The 18,798-nt window shown below is 40.8% G+C and overlaps 1 protein-coding gene across 1 annotated transcript in view; it reads left to right on the forward strand.

The window, feature by feature from the left end:
• Window positions 1–18,798, forward strand: part of kdrl (kinase insert domain receptor like) — a 45,868-nt gene that overhangs the window by 19,758 nt on the left and 7,312 nt on the right. Inside the window, exons 12-27 of the mRNA XM_029441586.1 lie at window positions 548–656; window positions 1,874–2,158; window positions 2,352–2,498; window positions 3,246–3,374; window positions 4,461–4,567; window positions 4,985–5,111; window positions 5,562–5,666; window positions 7,614–7,727; window positions 7,915–8,003; window positions 8,429–8,582; window positions 9,278–9,375; window positions 9,700–9,822; window positions 10,148–10,259; window positions 13,537–13,636; window positions 16,148–16,253; window positions 18,392–18,516. Coding sequence (XP_029297446.1) covers window positions 548–656; window positions 1,874–2,158; window positions 2,352–2,498; window positions 3,246–3,374; window positions 4,461–4,567; window positions 4,985–5,111; window positions 5,562–5,666; window positions 7,614–7,727; window positions 7,915–8,003; window positions 8,429–8,582; window positions 9,278–9,375; window positions 9,700–9,822; window positions 10,148–10,259; window positions 13,537–13,636; window positions 16,148–16,253; window positions 18,392–18,516 — 2,030 coding nt within the window. The remainder of the gene's footprint in view (window positions 1–547; window positions 657–1,873; window positions 2,159–2,351; window positions 2,499–3,245; window positions 3,375–4,460; window positions 4,568–4,984; window positions 5,112–5,561; window positions 5,667–7,613; window positions 7,728–7,914; window positions 8,004–8,428; window positions 8,583–9,277; window positions 9,376–9,699; window positions 9,823–10,147; window positions 10,260–13,536; window positions 13,637–16,147; window positions 16,254–18,391; window positions 18,517–18,798) is intronic.

Consider the following 18,798-nt stretch of genomic DNA (forward strand, 5'->3'; position numbering starts at 1 on the left):
CACTGGAGAGTATAAAACAGGCCAGGCTCCGGACCTCTCACCCGCCTGTTCACAGCAACTCACTGCTCTGATGGTGATTGCAACTTGTAAGGATAAGTCACACTGAAAGTCTCAGTGGGATTCTGAATTATGATATTAAAAGAATGCGTCACCCCCGAAAGGATCATTGTTATATTGATTACTCAGCCCGTGTTACCTTGAATTGGTGAAGAAAACTTTTTCTTGCTGGCCTCCACGGGGAACGAAGAATTCTTGATGAATTGAAGTAAATGCAAACTCCCGCACAACTCGTGCAGTGTAATCCAAGTCTCATTTATCCAGTCGTATGCTCACTACTTCTCAAACACATGCATTTTCGCTAAAACCTTACTATTTAATACCCATCCGAAGTTTTCTTCAAGAATTCAAGATAACACGGGGTGAGTTATTGCTACGCAAATGGTCATTTTGGGGCTGAAGTATTCCTTTAAACATGTGTTGTTTATCTCAACATGTTTTATTCTGCTTTGAACAATCAGTAATAATTTCCCCATCGATCTTTAATTAGACTGCGAGCACCCTGGTGATCGGAAAGGCTAGCATTTCTGGAAAGTACTCCTGCGTGGCCAAGAATGAAGATGGCAACAGCACAATGACGATCCCCTTCTACGTTCATGGTAAGTGGGTCACCAGAATATGACGGCTTAAATATCAACATGTAAATGTTAACTGCTGAGCTGAAGGTGCACGCAGAAATATGCTGCGTTTTCTGTTGTTGCAATAACAGCAAAGCGCACTATACTGTGCATTGGATTCTTTCAACGGGTCTACACGTAAAGTACGCGCTGTAATGAATTGCAAGGACGGGGAAAGAATGTGCAGATTGTATTGCGCAATAAAGAAACCAGAGGGGGGCATTAATTGAAACCATCTTCCACTATAGCTGAGCGGCTTCAGGGCGGAAGAGAGACAAACATGTCCTGAGCCATATGGAGTGCTATAATGCCACGCGTTTAGAAACAGCTATGAATAACTGCATTCCTGCTTCGGAGCCAGCAGGTCATTCCTCTTTCTCTGTGAGCCTTCTGCTGTGAGAATTTACTTTTTATGAGCATTTGAGGATTTCCAAATGTTCCCAAAGTGAATATCAATTGAGACAGTTATGTAATAACAGTAGAGATAATTTAAACAAGCCCAGTTCACTGTGCACCAATGTGAATCATTCCCTTAAAAGCTGAGTGAATCACATCTCCTGAAGAGTAAAGGATTGCTTTTGGAGAAGGGTAGATGTAGGTGAACCCATAATCCACGGGATGCCAAGTGCCAGAAATGAGTCTCCCAGAGTGGGAGAATTCCTAAGAGGAATCCAGCTCTCTTCCAGAGGTGAGGAAGACAGAGAGCGATGGAATGCTGCACAAAAAAAAAAAGAGGACACAATTGTAATAACAGCTGTCTTTTCTTACGGAACACAGAATGCTTTCCAGCAATCTGAACAAACAAGCGCAGTCTGGTTCCCCTGAGGCCCAGACTCAGCTTCTCTGCAATTGGATGAGTGCAGCAGCGCCATCAGCCATGCTGTCCAACGGCAACGTGCTTCCAATTAACAGTGATGAAACAGGAAATAACTGCAAATTTGACATTCCTGGCATTGCGACGAGCAGCTTTGTGTCCAAAACTATTGTCTAACATAGGATCTCAGTAGGATATGTGTCTATGTTCATGTAGGTGTGTATGTATTGCATGTAACAGACGACATGGAAATCCTGTAAAATGCTCTTTATCTATAATTAGTGACTATCATTGACTCTATCTGATCATTCAATATCTGGAACTGAGGATGATTTAACATAATTGGAACCCTGATGTACCTTATTTCTCTACCTTGTCACACTAGATCACCCTGAGGAAATTACCATCGAACCTCGGGCAGCCATCGAGGGGGATGACGTCACTCTGACCTGTCGGGCAGCTCGCTACCTCTACACAGACCTACATTGGTTGGATTCCAGAAATCAAACACTCACTTCCAACGTGTCCAGTATCCAGTTCAACCACTACTTCATTTCTCTTTCTCTACGTCTGCATAATGTGTCCCAAATCAGCACTACAGGTTTCAAGTGCCAAGCACACAGGCTCCACAAGAGAGTTGAACTCAAGGCCGCTGCACTTATTGTGGATGGTGAGTTTTAGAGAAGCTGATTCATCAAATAGTCAGCTGATGTACATAGATAAAATGTGTCATTCCGTAGAAATGTATGTGGGCATGTTACTGTAAGTTAGCACACACAGGAACACAGAAAACTAACTTTCAACACTTAATGATCGTTGTCTAAACAACACAGTAACAGTAGCTTGTGTTTTGTTTCGTGCAGTGAGAAAACGCCCCTGGCTCAGTCAAAATCTGACTAATCAAGACGTGAACAGTAGCAGCACCCTGATGCTGGCTTGCTTTGCTCTGGGAGTTCCTCGTCCTTACATCATGTGGTACAAAAATGACGTTCCGGTAGACGAAGGCCCAGGTAACCTGAGAATACTATTCCATGTGCTATGATAATGTTTGTTTTTTTTACAATTCTGGTGACCAGTCGCGCAAGTGCAATCCTAGCGCAGAACTGCACGTACTTGCTGAGGAGCTATAAGAGACAGTATACATGTTGTTATTATTACTCGCTGAAAGTTCCCAATGTGTCAAAGGCCAGGTCAGCGTTTCTTGAGTGAAAATGATTCTTCACTGGAAGGCATATATGCTCGAGGCACAAGTGCACAACATATATGATTCACAGTGCAGATGAGGCCCCTTCTTAAACTTAATTCATATTTCCAATAGCCTAAAGTTCCTGTCTATGCGTAGTGATGACATTTGTTCAGTTAGGCTGCACTTGCTATTGCAATTGCATACATTAAGTAAAGTTTGCATTCAGTTGTATTCAGGCAGACATTTTTGCATTTACATGCACACAATAATGCCACTACTCCAAGTACTCTGAGAAAATAAGTACGCTAAATCCTTTCATATCATTTCAACTTGAGCTCCCACAAAAAATATTAGTTCTGGCTAATGGTGTTTAAAACATCCGGACACAACCTCAGCTACAGTGAGATCGAGTTAGTTTTCAGCCACAATTTTTACAAGCCCAAATGCCTGAAGATAAAGCATTTCATCTGCTTTTGCACTGCTGCCAGCCTGCACCTGCACAAAAAACTAAATATTAAATGCCACACCATTTAAACCTTTATCTGTTTGACTGAGAAGTTGTTTGTTGCAGGTATCACTCTGGGAGAGGACGGGGTTCTGACCATCGAGAGGGTGAAGAAAGACGACGAGGGTCTCTACGAGTGTGTAGCCCGCAATGTTGAGGGTTTCGCGAAAACAAGTGCTGTTGTCACTGTGGTCGGTAAGTCATTCAGACACCTTGAGATGTTACCTAACCATCAAACACAAACAACGCTCATCAACAACCTGCTGCAGTTACACGATGGGTTTCTCCGTGTGAAGTGTGTCAGTCTGGCTACAGATCACATCAAATACACTAATCATCCTTCTAAGCAGTGGAGTTGTTTCATATTCTGCATGTCCAATAAATATGTCTCGGAGGCGCTCTTGGCCTCATGTTTTCTTGTCACCACTACAAATAGCTCTGGTCTGACTTCAGTGTGAAAAGTTTCCCCTGACAGAAAATCTGTGGCTGCCAGGAATGCCAAGTAAATTCCTTCTAGGGTTTTATGATCAAGGCTCTGGCTGAGGGTCCTTACCTTGAGGACATGACCTCAGTGAAGTGTTAAGAGGTCCACTAATGAGTGCAAAGAGATTGACTGCTACAACAGCCAAGGGACAGGAAACACACGGTAGATAATTGGAGTAGCATGTCTCTTAAAGGTGGAGATGGAAGTGTGAGGGAGATGTCATGCATGTAGTTTTTTCTTTGCAAACCACTTAAATAGATTATTTTAAACTGAAACTTGAATTTCTCTTGATGTTCAACTTATAGTTATTGTTATCCATTCCATCATTCCAGCATCAAGCTGTATGGCTGTTCAGCTTTGGCTGTTTAGTCAAAGATCGCATGACATAAGAGCCGGAAAAGCTTTGTAGCAGATTCAAGGGATATGAGGTTTCAGCATTTTGACATGGATGGTTTGGAAAACAGTGTTTGGAGGAAAATATTATAGGAAAAAGTGTGGTATGCACATCCCAAACAAAGCAGAAATAAACACCAAAGTGTGTTTCCACTTCCTTTTTGTATACAATCTATCAGAGAACATTTAGGAAGAAACAAATAACAGACGAATGACGTGAAATAAAGGTTTCAGCATCTCCAGTCAAATAACAGGCTGTCCATTTGATACAGACTGTTCTCAATGAACCCAATTCACTACAAATCCCTGTCAATATTATATGACAATTTATGAGATCATGAAAAGTACAGAGTGGTTTCTTTGCCAAGAGCTCTGGTAGTTGACAACAGTTCTTCTCTTTCCAGGGGATGAAGGGAAGCCAAACGTTGAGGTAATCATTCTGGTGTGTACGGGAGCTGCAGCCACGTTCCTCTGGCTCATGCTTATCCTCTTCATCCGCAAGCTAAGGAAGGTAAGACGTTACATTACTTCTTTAAATCAGAAACCACAATGAGATTAGCATTTGCAAAGATGTGGAAAGTCAAATCAATCAATCAAATTTTATTTATATAGCCCAATATCACAAATTACAAATTTGGCTCAGGGTGCTTCACAGTCTGTACAGCACACATACAACTGTCCTCTGTCCTGAGACCCTTGTAGCCGACAAGGAAAAAGTGGCATTTGTTGGCATGTGTTCTTTAGTTACCCCTGATTCATCTAATCTGACTCCAATTACTTTAAAGAAGCAACTGACTCAGGCTTCTAGTGAAATGCAGTTAAATGGAAGGACACATTTAGCCACATGTATGTGCCTTTTGACCTGATGAAGTATAAGAGTAGAGCAATTCAAATCATGAAATTCATATTTATCCTCCACCATCCTCAGCAACCACAGTATAAGATGGGTCCGTCGATCATCATTGACCCTGACGAGTGTCCCCTCGAGGAGCAGAATGATTTTCTTCAGTATGACAGCAGCAAATGGGAGTTTCCCCGTGACCGCCTGCGACTAGGTGAGAATCCAATATGTGGGAAAATGTTTCGTATTGAAAGAGTTTCATACATTACAGGCACAAGGCCGCCAGAAACATCTGATATCACCTAGAGCAATGAATGTCAGCACTCTCAGACAAGAAGTCCAACCACATGATTTCTTTAACAAAAGGTTAATAGTTCATTTTAGAAGTGGTTCATGGTGAGAATATACACAGCCACATTAAGGTACATGGAATAGGTGTGACCCCTCTCTGCAGCTGTTGTGTAGGGTCATTACTTATCAGTGACCTGCGCTGTCATCTAGTCTTAAGTGAGCCATAAATTCTTGAAAGAAACTGCCTGCCAGCGTGTTGTTTTAATTAAAGATCCATAGCCTGACTGACAGAGAAGCAAGTCAGATTTTTCTGCCCCAGGAACAGGAAACTCTAATGTTGTCCTACTTAGCAAATACCTTCTTTCTTTGCCAGGCAAAACTCTTGGCCACGGAGCATTTGGAAAAGTGGTGGAGGCTTCTGCCTTTGGGATCGACAAGCTCTCAACCTGCAAGACTGTTGCTGTCAAAATGTTGAAAGGTAGGATGCCAACAAGTCTTTTTTACACTGTGACTCCCAACATTATTGGAAATGTTTAGGCATTAGTATTGACAACACATAAGTAGTTTGCCCATGTGGCCATCCTAGTGGGACCAGCACTCATGAGGCCAGCACTAATGTCACAGTATCTACCGTTGTATGGGTAGCAGATGAATATAAGCTCTGTCATTTCTGCAGAAGATTGATTTCTTGTGCACATTACAGACTCGTGAGCTACAGCACCACATGTGTCTGCAGTTAATGTTTATATGGCGTATTGGTTCAAAGCAAAGCATGCAATGTCTACTCCTTGTAAAGTGCAGTTAGAGGTAAAGGCTAAGACCTCTAACCCCAGCCTTGATGAAGAGATTGAGTGTATGCACATCTGACAGATCAGATCAGAATGTCCTAAATCTGCAGCTGAAGAAGAGTTCAAAAGTTGAATATACAAGTACAAAATGAGCAATAAAAACCCTTTTTGTTTTTGCCATTTTAGAGATTCCAACATTTGGAAACTATCCGCTGTCTTGGTTTTTAAGAGGAATTATTTACAACCCCATTTCAACATCTTTCCAAAAATTCACAACAAACCATGAATGTTGGATCCAAAATGAAAACAGGAAAACCAACAAGCTGAAAAGAGTTTTGACTCCAGATGCCTAGCTATTTCATTCATCCCAGCAATTTGTGAATGACTAATTCCCCAAAGAATCTAGCTTTTTTGCATTACGAGCTGCAGAGCGTTCAGGGATTGGTGGTGTGGGGATGGTGTATCATGAAAAATAGGTCTGATGTATTAGATGTATTGGTCATTAATCATGTCTCAGCATAAATCACAGACTCTCTGAGAGCTACAGACTCTGGCTGTTAGTCGTAGGTCAAACTTAATGGAAAGCAGCAGGTCTCCTCAAATTGACCACGGTTAGCTAGAGACTCCCCGGCTGCTTTAGCTTCTAGCTCATAAATAATCTTGATTTTCATAATTCAAGGTTAAAGCTTTAAAACATTGTTCTTACTTATCAAAAAGCAGGTATGTAATAAGCACCTCCCGTTTTATTTTTCATGCTTTATATCACTGGGCCTAAAGCAATATTATTATTTTCCTTCATATTTAATGAAGTCTCAACATTAAATTCCCCAGTAATCCAGCTACCAGGGTTCAAGTTTTCTTATTTTAGCAAACTGCTGAGGAAAACGTTCATATTTGAAGTGTACGTCTTTATTTATGTCATACTGTATGAGCCGTGTGAAATTTTAGAGTTTGTAACTTAAACTAACTTTAATAAAGCTTTTCTGTTCTTACTGATTTCTACAAAAAAATAGTGTTGCATCCAAAGGTTGTGTTTCCAGTTTACCAAAGTTCACAGTAAACAAGGTCTCGAAATATGCCTTCAGGAAAGGGAAAACTAAAATTGGGAGAAAATACAAATGAGCTGTTAATTATGCACCGCTCTTAAAGTTAATACAATACATGTTACTGGGTGTTACTGGGTGTTACTGGGTGTTACTGGGTGTTACTGGGTGTCAGACTTCACTGGGAATTGTATATTATTTAATATAATTGATTCCATGTTGTGTTTGAACTTTATATAAAGTCTCTGACCTCCTGTGCATGAAAATATATCTCAATATAAGCACGGACTTTCTTCTTTTTCATATCTTTGAGTATGATCTTAACTGAATCTTCTGGTGAGGTTGGCTCTTTGTGTTTAATGAAAAGGGCTTGTCTTCCATCTTGACTTTATAAAAGTAAAAATCTGTTTCTTATTTATTTATTTTTGTTCGTTGAACGTAACATTGTTGGAGTAATCTTAAAAACAAAATTAAAGGGCAATGAAACACAATGTCAATCTAATTTATTGTGAAAATGTATATCTTATAGTCAGGATGTTTAATAATACACCAACCAATGCTGAACAAGTCCTATATGTATTTACATTATTACAGGAGGCGCTACGTCAAATGAGCGGAAAGCTCTGATGTCCGAGTTAAAGATCCTGATCCACATCGGCCATCACCTGAACGTGGTCAACCTGCTGGGAGCCTGCACCAAACCTGGAGGTGAGCTTTATTACTGGGGAAGTTATTCAATGGAATCCCACTGTCTTTATATTTAGCTATAGAAAATCTGATACATAAGAAAAAGACGTTAAATTGTCAGTTTAACTTTTAAGTTTGATTTTAAGTTGTCATCTCTGAACCATCACATGACGTAGGAGTAATCATAAGAGGTGTATCATCTTAACAGGCCCATTGATGATGATAGTGGAGTTCTGCAAATATGGCAACTTGTCCAACTATTTGAGAAGCAAGAGAGATGACTTTCTCGTGTACAAGGTGAGCTGCATGATTTAGACTTTCCAGCACTCGTGCTTTCTCCATTCTGGCTAAGAGCTTGGAAGCAGTGTGAGCCTTGAGTGACTGTTTTAACTACCATATAGGAATGTCACATGCATGTCGACAGCACCATTCCCCTCGTTTTTTGCACATCCCACATCAATATATTTGCTTATTTTGCACTAAACTGTAAAATTGTACATATTTGTCATAGTTTGTCTACATTTTCTGTATTTGTATTGTAATTTTTCTATTCTATGTTTATGTTCTTGACCTTCTTGTACTTTCAGTGTATTTCTGTTTCCTCTTAATATGTCTATTTAAGGCACCAAACACCAAGGCAAATCCTTGTAAGTGAAAACCTACTTGGCAATAAACCTTATTCTGATTTGATTTAACATGAAATATATGTTTGTGCTGGTCAGAGGCAAGACGGTAAGGTGGTGTCATCAGGATCGGGCTGCGAGCTGAGTGAGATGATGAAGCGCCGCCTGGAGAGCGTAGCCAGCACCGGAAGCTCGGCCAGCTCTGGCTTCATCGAAGATAAGAGCTACTGCGACTCAGAGGAAGAGGAAGAAGGTAAAGGCCAAGCACGTCTTGCTTCCCTTCAACCCCCGCACCCCTTCCCCCTCTGTTTGTCCCTACTGCCGTCTCCCTCCTCTCCCCCCTCCTCTCACCTCTGCTCCACCCCTCCCGCCCAGGAACGAAAGCTCCCCTCAGATTGTTTTCTGATGGGACGTTTCCTCCTCCTGTTCAGCAGTACAATCACTGCAGCAGGAGCCGCTGTCACCCCACTGAGTCTGGGGAGGCGTCTGTTTATTTCCTGTCCTGACCTGAGTGTTACTCTGCTCTGTGGCTCCAGCTCAGGCACGGCACGTCAGACATGTTGTCCCTGATGTGTTATTTCTGGTTTGATTAGCTGTTTACTCAGGTGGGCCAGTGGAAGGACTCCTCGTGAGTTCCTCTCTCAGACCTCCGACCAGCACGCTGGGCCCATAACCACGCGTTTCACCTGACATTTACAAAAACAGAAGGAATTGTAATTTGTTTTTTCATCTCTCATCCGTTGAGATGTTTAAGAGACAGAGTGTGTAGGAGGAGACTCGTATAAGTGAAGTGTTTTAGACAGGCACTTTACATTTGCAGTTTCCCCATGAGAATAGTTACTGTATCCTACTAGATGAGTAGGATAATTGTCTTAAATTTCAAGGCCGTATAAATCATAATTTGGAAACTCCTTCTCACTAGGAAAACATTGTTCTTTTGTTTCACAGAATCTGAGGATTTATATAAGAGAGTCCTGACGTTGGAAGATTTAATTTGCTACAGTTTCCAAGTTGCAAAAGGCATGGAGTTCTTGGCTTCACGCAAGGTATTCTCCCCTCCACACAAATACAATCTAAGACATCTATTTCATTTTAGATCATTTTTTTAAATCCATGTTGTAGTTGTTGTGTTTTTTGTTCTACAATCATGTTATTTTGATTAAAATTTGGACACATTTTACTGAGTAACTCCTTAGCCTGGATATGGAACACATTGAAATATCACTGATGACTTGACCATGTGTTGCTCTGCAAGCAGTCACGCTTCACAGCACGCAGAGCGCCATTGTGAAGTCAATTACATGCAGAAAGCTTAAAGTGTAAATCGCACTGAATAAACTTTTTTTTTTTCCTTCCTTTTTTTTCGTTAGTGCATCCATCGTGATTTGGCTGCACGAAACATCCTGCTGTCTGAGAATAATGTTGTGAAAATTTGTGATTTCGGACTTGCGAGAGACATCTACAAAGACCCGGATTATGTGCGGAAAGGAGATGTAAGTCAATTATTTTCCCAGCTGTCTTACAGATCAAATGCTCAAAGCATTTTCATTAATAAATAACATGCAAAACAGTAAGCTGACCTGACTGAAAGAAGAAGGACTGAATAAATACAGCGGTTTTTCGAAATCTCACACAACAGCATTGAGATCAGTGTGTTTGAAAGCTAGATAAAGGGAACCTGCTTAAGTCTTAGCTAAATGAAAAGCAGCATCTGCTCACAGTTTAAACCACCTGGTTCTCCACAGATGTGATAGTGTAATTAGTGAGATGTTCACAACTCTGAGATAAGAGAGTTTTTTTATCTCAATTTCTGCACAGGCCAGGCTGCCACTCAAGTGGATGGCTCCCGAGGCCATTTTTGACAAGATCTACACGACTCAGAGCGACGTTTGGTCCTTTGGTGTTCTCATGTGGGAGATCTTCTCTCTGGGTAAGTGTCGGGGCTCAGCATTGACCACTAGTTATATAGTTCACACGCTTACTTTTTAACATACAGGGGAGCAAAGAAAGCCTGCTTATGCAAATATCACACATTCAAACTTATGCACACATAAAAAAAAACGATTTGTAGAACTAATATCTATAATGAACTGTTCTATAGCATTAGATACATATATAAAAACAGGATTGTGTGTAACAGTAAGTGACAAGTTTATCCAACAGTATTGCACAAATGTAATGAGAAAAGGGATTTTGATTAATAAAAGATATAGCACTATATACATACATGAAAAAGAGGATCTGTGTGTGAGTGAGGAGTGTATCAGTGACACATAGGCATTAAATGCTGAAGTATCAAGTTCCAGTGTTTACAGTGGGGATTTCATTTCTTCAAAACCTGTTTCATGAAATGTTTACAATATTTTTCCTAAGTTGCATAAAAATACAATTATTTTCTTGTGAAATTAAAATCTTACATTCATTTCACATTTCCTGGTAGTCCCCACATATGCATGAAGCCTGGCATCTCAGTTAAACACGGGGTTCTTGAGAAGAGAGCTCTACGCTCTCGGTGCCCCCGGCTATACAGCCTCACCAGATGCACGAGAAATAACAGTCTTCTTCTTCTTCTTCTTCTTCTTCTTCTTCTTCTTCTTCTTCTTCTTCTTCTTCTTCTTCTTCTTCTGTGTGATTGTGCCTTCAAGGACAAAGGGCCTGAGCGCACATTGTCGGCCTGAGAAAACTATTTTCATGCCACTCAAACATTAGTGAAGTTGGACTGTGATGTTTAGTACAGGCATGGGACATTAAAGAGCAAACACCTCCTATTTAAGCTATCCGTTTCGTCCCAGCTGGCAACACAAACTCACTGTAACCAGGCAGCCAGATCAGTGTAAAAGTGCACCCCTGCTGTGAAACCACTGCAGCCTTTAAGACAGCATTGTGTGTCGGTCCATGATTGCCTGTGCACCGAGGCACAGAGCTCACCACACGTTTCTAAAGCAAGACTCAACATGAAATATTGTATGTTTAAATGTCACCATGGGAAGCAGTGGAAACATAAGAGTCAGTGTAACTAAAGTTGGATGTATTGCTGTTCTGTACGTTTTGACTGTGCTGTTTTTGAATGTCCGCCATACGGTGTTGTCACCCGCTGCAGTTGAAAGAAAAGTGTGTCAAATTGCATATTGTTTAAAATGTAAAGAGCACTGACGTCATTATGACACTTTCCCTTTTGTCTTTCCTTCTTTTTCTTGGTCTCTTTCTCCCTCTTCTTCACTCTTGACACATTCTCACCACATTTTTTCCGTTAAAGAAACACTTACACATCTGGGTGGTGTTAGCGGGGCCTCAGAAAAATAAATCAGGAAACAAGGATACAAAATGACCAAGAGAAATGGCAAAAGAAGTGAGTTCTGCAACCTGATCATGTTGGAGGTCATAAGTTTCAGTGTAACCTGAGCGTGTTTTTCAGATCGCTCTGTGAACCAAAAGTGTGTCAGTTCCGCTTTGTGGGTTTAAATATCCAAAGCTTTGTTTGTCTAGTGTTGATGCCAAAAAAGGGAACCAGGCCTGCAATGTGTTTGTCATACTAGATATACACACAATTATCAACATGAGATTACCTTCATATAGAGAAGGAGAGGAGAGAATATTCTGTCCCATCATTTAACACAAGTGATGTCTTCGGACGGTATTTTATAACACAATATGATACAATAAGATATGATCATTTTTATTGAACAAAGTTTGGCTTCACCAATGTAAATGTAAATTTAATTATATTCAATGCATATTTTTCTAAAAACTACAAGAAATGTGTAAGTAAAAGGTATGTACGTCTTTAAATTTAGATTGAATTAGGACCTTAAAGGTATGATATTTAACAACGCATTAAAATGTCTAAAAACAACTAGACCTATGTTATATATTTTAAGAAATATGAATCATGTGAACAGTAACGGTTTACAATATTTTCTCTTTTTAGTTTTATGTCTTTGCCAAGCTGAATCTGTGGTTTCCTTATAAATGTATGTAACCACAAAGATAATGTTTTATATTGTGCGTGGGGGTGCAAGCAAACAAAATCCTTATTTATGACTTAATAACATATAATGGCCATTATTTTCCCAAAACCAACACAATTGGATATTGGATACAAGTTGGTTCAGTGTATGATTGTATGTTTTCACAGGGGCCCGAGCACGAAGTAAGCTTTGGCTCTCAATTCAAATTTTATTACCAACAGCACGGTTCAAAAGTAAATAAAATGACGTTTTGACAGATTCATGACAACATTGCACATGTACTGTTATGTCATGATTGGATCATATTACCTCATCCAACCAATTCTAACCAGAAATTCTTCATATTTCATTTTTTCTAGCTAGACATCTGTAATCCGCAAGAGCTTGCGAACAAATCTGCAAGATGTTTTCATGTAGAATATTGGAGTTGGAAAGATGCAGTAAAGGGAGTTTATTGTTCCCAGTAGGGAATCAAGAAGAACCTTTTTATTTGATACATCTCGCTAAAACTAATGCAGTCTAATAAAACAGTCCTGCAATAAATCTTATCTTTATGAAGATTATGATGTCAGTTTGTGTTGAAAGTGTTTTAGAGAGGTGTTGATTTAACTTAATATTTATTTTGGAGGCTTGTGGTTTAACTGGAATGCATTATGCAGAGATGTGTTTCCACTATTTAGCCTAACCTCATTGATATAAACAGGGTTGACAAAATAATAGAAACACCTGGTGTATATGCATTAGAAATTACAATTACAAAATCATAAATGCAATGTATTAAGTGTACTTTTCCCAATTTTCTTAATTCTTTGACTTGTTTCCATTCTACAGACACTTTTCCATGTATTCTGTGTCAGTCAGTGAGAACCAGCTTTATGAATAATGACACTTTAAGCATTTACTTTGGAGCCCTTAAAATACCTCAACAGTTTATCCAAATATTAACATTGTATAGAAAACACTGTATTTATTATGTGGCTTAGCACAGACTACTAACTAGATTTCCTTTAAACATACAAATGAAATGTATTTATATATCCCAATATCACATATTACACATTTGGATTTTACAAAGTCAAATTCATGTAACATCACATAATAATGTCAACGGAAACATACATCATACAATACCTCCATGTTTGCTATCACATGAAGATACATGTGGAATCATACAAATGATGATGACTGTGTACAACAAATAACTTGTTAATGAACCTCTCCCCCTCTTTCCTCTCCCAGGCGCCTCCCCGTACCCTGGTGTCCAAATTGACGAAGAATTTTGCTGCAGGCTGAAAGAGGGGACCAGGATGAGAGCGCCTGAATACTCTTCTTCTGAAATGTGAGAATCCCTACTGAACTATTCCTCCAGTACAAATGAAAGTACAACGTGAACACGGTGAAGTGGACTGTTTTTGTTTTTCTGTCCTCTCCTTTAAACCTGTCTTTGACAAATAGGATCGCAAACATTTTGTTGTTTGAACTATCATACTATTTACTGTACATCTTTATGATTGTCCTATATAGCTAGAGGAGTCTCGCGTATCCCAGCCAGCCCCGTATTCCCTGTATGTTCTCTTCACAGAGGCCAAGAAAATATAGGCAGCGAGTAAAAGCCTCCCATATCGATATACAGCTAAGAGGAGCCATTGTGTCTTTCTCCCTCTTTGTGGTTGCACCAGCAGGTCGGGGGTGCCTGATAAGAATCATGGGTAATCCTGCCCTGAATGCTGCAGGAAGAAACATTAGCTACTGATTAGCTCTGAAGCGGCGAGCTTGAAGCTCTGAAGCATTTTCTGAGTGACAGTGGCGCAGATGTAACTGAGCACCGCGTTTAAATGGGATGTCTGGCGTCCAAGTTCCCCCAAGTGAGGAGAGTGAGAGACTGGAGATGTTTTTGAGCAGGGGCTGGTGGATTTTGCTGGACATGAATATCTGTGGGAGAACAGAGAGTCCTCTTCTTTGGTATCAGTGCTGTCAGTCAGTGATGCAGCTAGACGAACTTTTTAAAAGAACACTTTGACTCTTCTGTCAAATGTACAGCTGGTCCAGAGCCAGCGATCACAGACTGAGCTCTGAGTCTCCCTCAAACATGTGTGCATACACTGTGTCTGGTTTTGATTTCAAATGACTCATATAGTCCACAAATCTTATTTGTTTTGAAAGCATAATGCTGCACTTCTGCTTAATAATGATGTGATATCAAAAGGTTCAGAGTTTTAAAGCAGCGTGTGCCAAGTAAAGCTAACTGAATGCATTTCTCAGCTTTGCAAAGCATACAGTGATTGGAAATGGTAGACAAAATCTAATCCAGACTGTTAGTGTTCAGTCAGAGCAGAAGATCTGTAGATGCAGACCGACTGGTGCCAAGAATCTCTCGTACTTTCCATCTCGTAAAAATAGAACTGCCAGCATATATATTCTGCATACTTCTGGCTCTGAGGCCTGCCGTTAATTTAAAGCTAAGATCAAACTTGCTGATATCAGGGTAAATGGGATGCACAGTAATGCACTCAGAGTCAGTGCGGGGAATTTGGCTGATCCCCTGGATGGTACTGCAGTTGATCACATGTGTCTGTAAACCCAGGTTTTGACACATTTAGTCTCACCCCAAACTTGTAATATATGAATGATGAAAAGCACATGAGGTTGCAGGCAGTGTTGAGCAAATCATGTGTGAGTTGCTGCAGCTCTGATTTATCAAGAATGTTGTCTTCCGTCTGTTAATAAGATCCCATCGTCCTGATGCATTGCAGAGGAATTTAGCGGATGCTGTGGGAGGACAATAACTAGGATGCTCACTTCCCATCCTACCACACTTGCCCAACCGGATAAAGTAGCTAATTTCTACAGAATACCCCCTTCCCCCCTTCCCAACTCAGAAACACCACATTCCCTCAAGAAGCCAAAAATGAAGTGGTAGCTATTTATTCTCATTGCACACCAGGCAGGAAATGTGGTTTAAATTGTGCAATCATACAATGTGTCTACTTCCCCCCCCCCCTTCAATGATACGCATAAAGGCTGTGATCAAGCTCTGCACATCCTGTCACCCCGAGGAGGGCTCCCACCTGGACCTCTACGTTCACTAACGTGGGAATCACGGCTTCGAGCCTGACATCACTGAGAGGAGCAGAGAGGTTCAGATGCCCTGCACACAAACCCAGATGGAGAGGAGCAGGGGGAGGGGGTGTCAATAAAGCAGCAACAGAACGTCTGCTTTTTTCCAAGTCTTAAAACTTGAGATTGACTAAATATGATGCCAAAAGGGAATCATAATAGTTATAGTTACATAAAACATAAGGTACCTGTAGGGAAAGTGGTGGTTTCTGCAACAGAAACAGGAGAGGGCTCCATCACCCCCATCAATCCCAATCAGTAACATGCTGTGAACGTAATTTAAACAGCAGCCGTGGTGCTCTGTTTCTAAATTCCTACACAAAGTGAGACAAACCACAGCGATGGAAACTCACATTAAGGCTCAGAGTCTTCCCACATGGGCAGAGACGCTGACAGCTTGTCAGAGATGTGAGTGACTTGTGTGCTCTCACCCCAAAAACCAACAGAGAATCAGATACAGCCCCAGACGCTCGGGATCACCTGAGAATAGAAAGCAGGGTTTATACGAATATTCTAGATGATAGTGGATTTAGAGGTGCACCAGATGTGGTTGCTCAATGCAAAGAGGTTTGTTATTGGACTAACAAGCGCGCTTCTTCACAGTTTACATTAAGACATCAACCCAAATAAACCGTATGTTGTTCTTGGCATTAGGATGGTCCATCCAGCACGCTAAAGGCTTGCATGTGTCTATATTGCAGTTTGTGCTGAGTGTTGTATTCTTTGCTTTTAGATATCAGACCATGTTGGACTGCTGGCAGGGGGAGCCACTGGAGAGACCGACCTTCACTGAGCTGGTGGAACAGCTGGGAGATCTGCTTCAGGCCAGCGTGCAACAGGTATGACAGACAAGAAAGCGTGTACAGAACACACGCATTTGATGTGTACCTGTTTCAACAGTAGCAGGAGTGAACAGCTTGTGATCAGCAGTTGTTGAGCTCTGGTGTGAATTTAAATTAAAAGTTGATGGTGATTCGCCGAAGAGATTTATGGAAGTGTTTTCTCAGAAAACTACATTTATATTTAAAGTTTAAATCCCCACATACTTCAGAAATCCTGACTATACTTCACAGAACATGTAAAGCTGGGGTAGGCAGTATATTTCTGGCATTATTGGGCAAAAATGTCATAATACCCATTTAGCATATTGTAATTCAAAACTAGGCTTCTGCTTCTTCTGGCTCTGTTTTCAGGCTTTAGAAAATCTAACACATTGGCGACCTAACAGCTAAGTGGTTAGGGCGTTCCACATGGGCGCAAATGCCCTGAGCAGGGAGTCCCTGGTGCAATTCCCTGCTGGCTGGACCATTTGCTGCATGTCATTCCCCTATTCTATTCCCCCATATTTCCTGTCTCTCACCACCATCACTATCAAATAAACAGGCTTCTACAGGCCTCATAGAGTTGTCGCTACATAACGGCATCACAATAATGATCAGGATGATGTTTGAAATGAATGACTAATACTCGGGACTATTACTTAGGACAGAGAGGAGAGCTGCAGGATGAGGGCTGTATTTCCAATTTCTGGATTGTTTTTTGTTGTTTTGCCTTTTTCAGTAAACTACCCTGGGGTACGGCTTGACTTATAATATGCTGAAAGGTTATGATGGAATGTTTGCCCAGTGACAATATTAGTCGCTAGTTATGCCAAATGAGTCGCAAACGCCACAAATATCCAGGAAGCAGCGTTGCTGATCAGAGCCTAAAGAAGATTCAAAGCAGCATCTTGCCCAGGGGGGTGCTCAGAGTAACTGAGAGGGGAAGTAACTCGCAACAACAACACTTGGCTCCCTTTGAAATGGCAGCATCGGACTTGTAAGAGGATCCGCACTTCAAAACACATGGAAAAACAATGTAAATATTAGTGTGAAGCAAGATGACATTGTCTGGTATGAATGGTGTGAAATGCCACCAACTGTTGGTAGTTGTTTAGATTTCATAAGGCTGTCAGAAAGTTTAACAGCCGTTTGTTCTAATCGTGGAAAAAATCTGTATTTGATTATCATGCAAACATATTACACGCAAAGGAAATGACCCTTGTAACAACTGGCTTTTTTCACAGCAGATATTTTTACTTGTCATAGTGCAGGTGTTCCTAATAACACTAGCAATGGCTCTGTTCTAGTCAAGTGCCCCAGTAAGCCGTGACAGTGAGACATTATCTGCAATACCAGGACTCTGAAACTGTGCTACAGTAGATAGAATTTAGAATTTAGAATATACCTGTGCTTTTTCAAGAGAAAACACATTAGGTTTGGTTTTCCTTAGGTCTGTTTCAGATCATGTGGACCCTTGAATACACAACTCAATGAGCCAGTGACATTCTGAACAAACGAGGTGAAAAAATAACAAAATGTTTTTGAAAAAGATGGAATGAAATTGAAGAAAGTGAAGCACTTAGCAGTAACTATCACTGATGACAGGAAGCTGGCCAGAGCCCTAACAAGACACAGATTATATTCAGTCTTCAGGATCCACAAGATGCCCATAGTCAAGTTTCCACTTCCAGCCACTAAAGAGAACATTCTCGTCCAGATTGTACATTACAGCAGACAGATACAAACATAAAGAACGGGAATTATATTTCACTTCTTCTGCAGAGACTACACAGGATTGTAGATTGTACATGGAGTAATAAGAGACAAGGTCGTGAAAACTAAAGCATGTTGCATTGCGAATGAGCCTGTGAAAGTTACCCTCATGAGAAAGAGACTGGACAGAGAGAACAGTGGAGGGGTTTGACTCTTATTAATAAAGGTATTGTTACAGTGGAGGTAGGCTGGTCACAGACTCTGCTGCCTCCACCAACTTCATGAACATTCTGTTAGATTTATTAGGCATGACCTTAGTTTCTTTGGCTGCTCGCCACAACCTGTGCATGTGTTTGTGTAGCCTCTCGGCTCTTTATAATTTGCATCATGGAAGCATAAGGCTGCACTCTTAGATATTCCTCTCTCTTGTTTTGTTGAATTAGGAGGGGAAGCACTACATACCTATCAACACAGCCCTGCTGGGGAAGATGGGAGATCCGTCCGCCACAGTGCCGTCAGAGAAGACGTCCACACGACCCATCTCCCACCGCGACTCAGGGAGCACCTGGTGAGAATATGGGACATTTATTAACTGACTAGTTCACATAAATCAGACACCTGAAACTCTACTCTACTTGGACAGATGCTACTATTTGATCTATACTAGTACTGAGTTGTTATTCAGCCTCAGTCCACCACTTTGTTCCTGACTGAAGTATTTCAACAACGACTGGAGGGATTGACATGAGAACGTGTACAGACATTTACAGTGTATGAATCCTACTTACTTTTGTGATCCCCTGACTCTTCATCTAGCGCCACCAGTCGGTAGACATTTGTAGTTTTGAGT

The sequence above is a fragment of the Cottoperca gobio genome, chromosome 10 (genome assembly GCF_900634415.1).
Source record: "Cottoperca gobio chromosome 10, fCotGob3.1, whole genome shotgun sequence".
Taxonomy (NCBI): domain Eukaryota; kingdom Metazoa; phylum Chordata; class Actinopteri; order Perciformes; family Bovichtidae; genus Cottoperca; species Cottoperca gobio.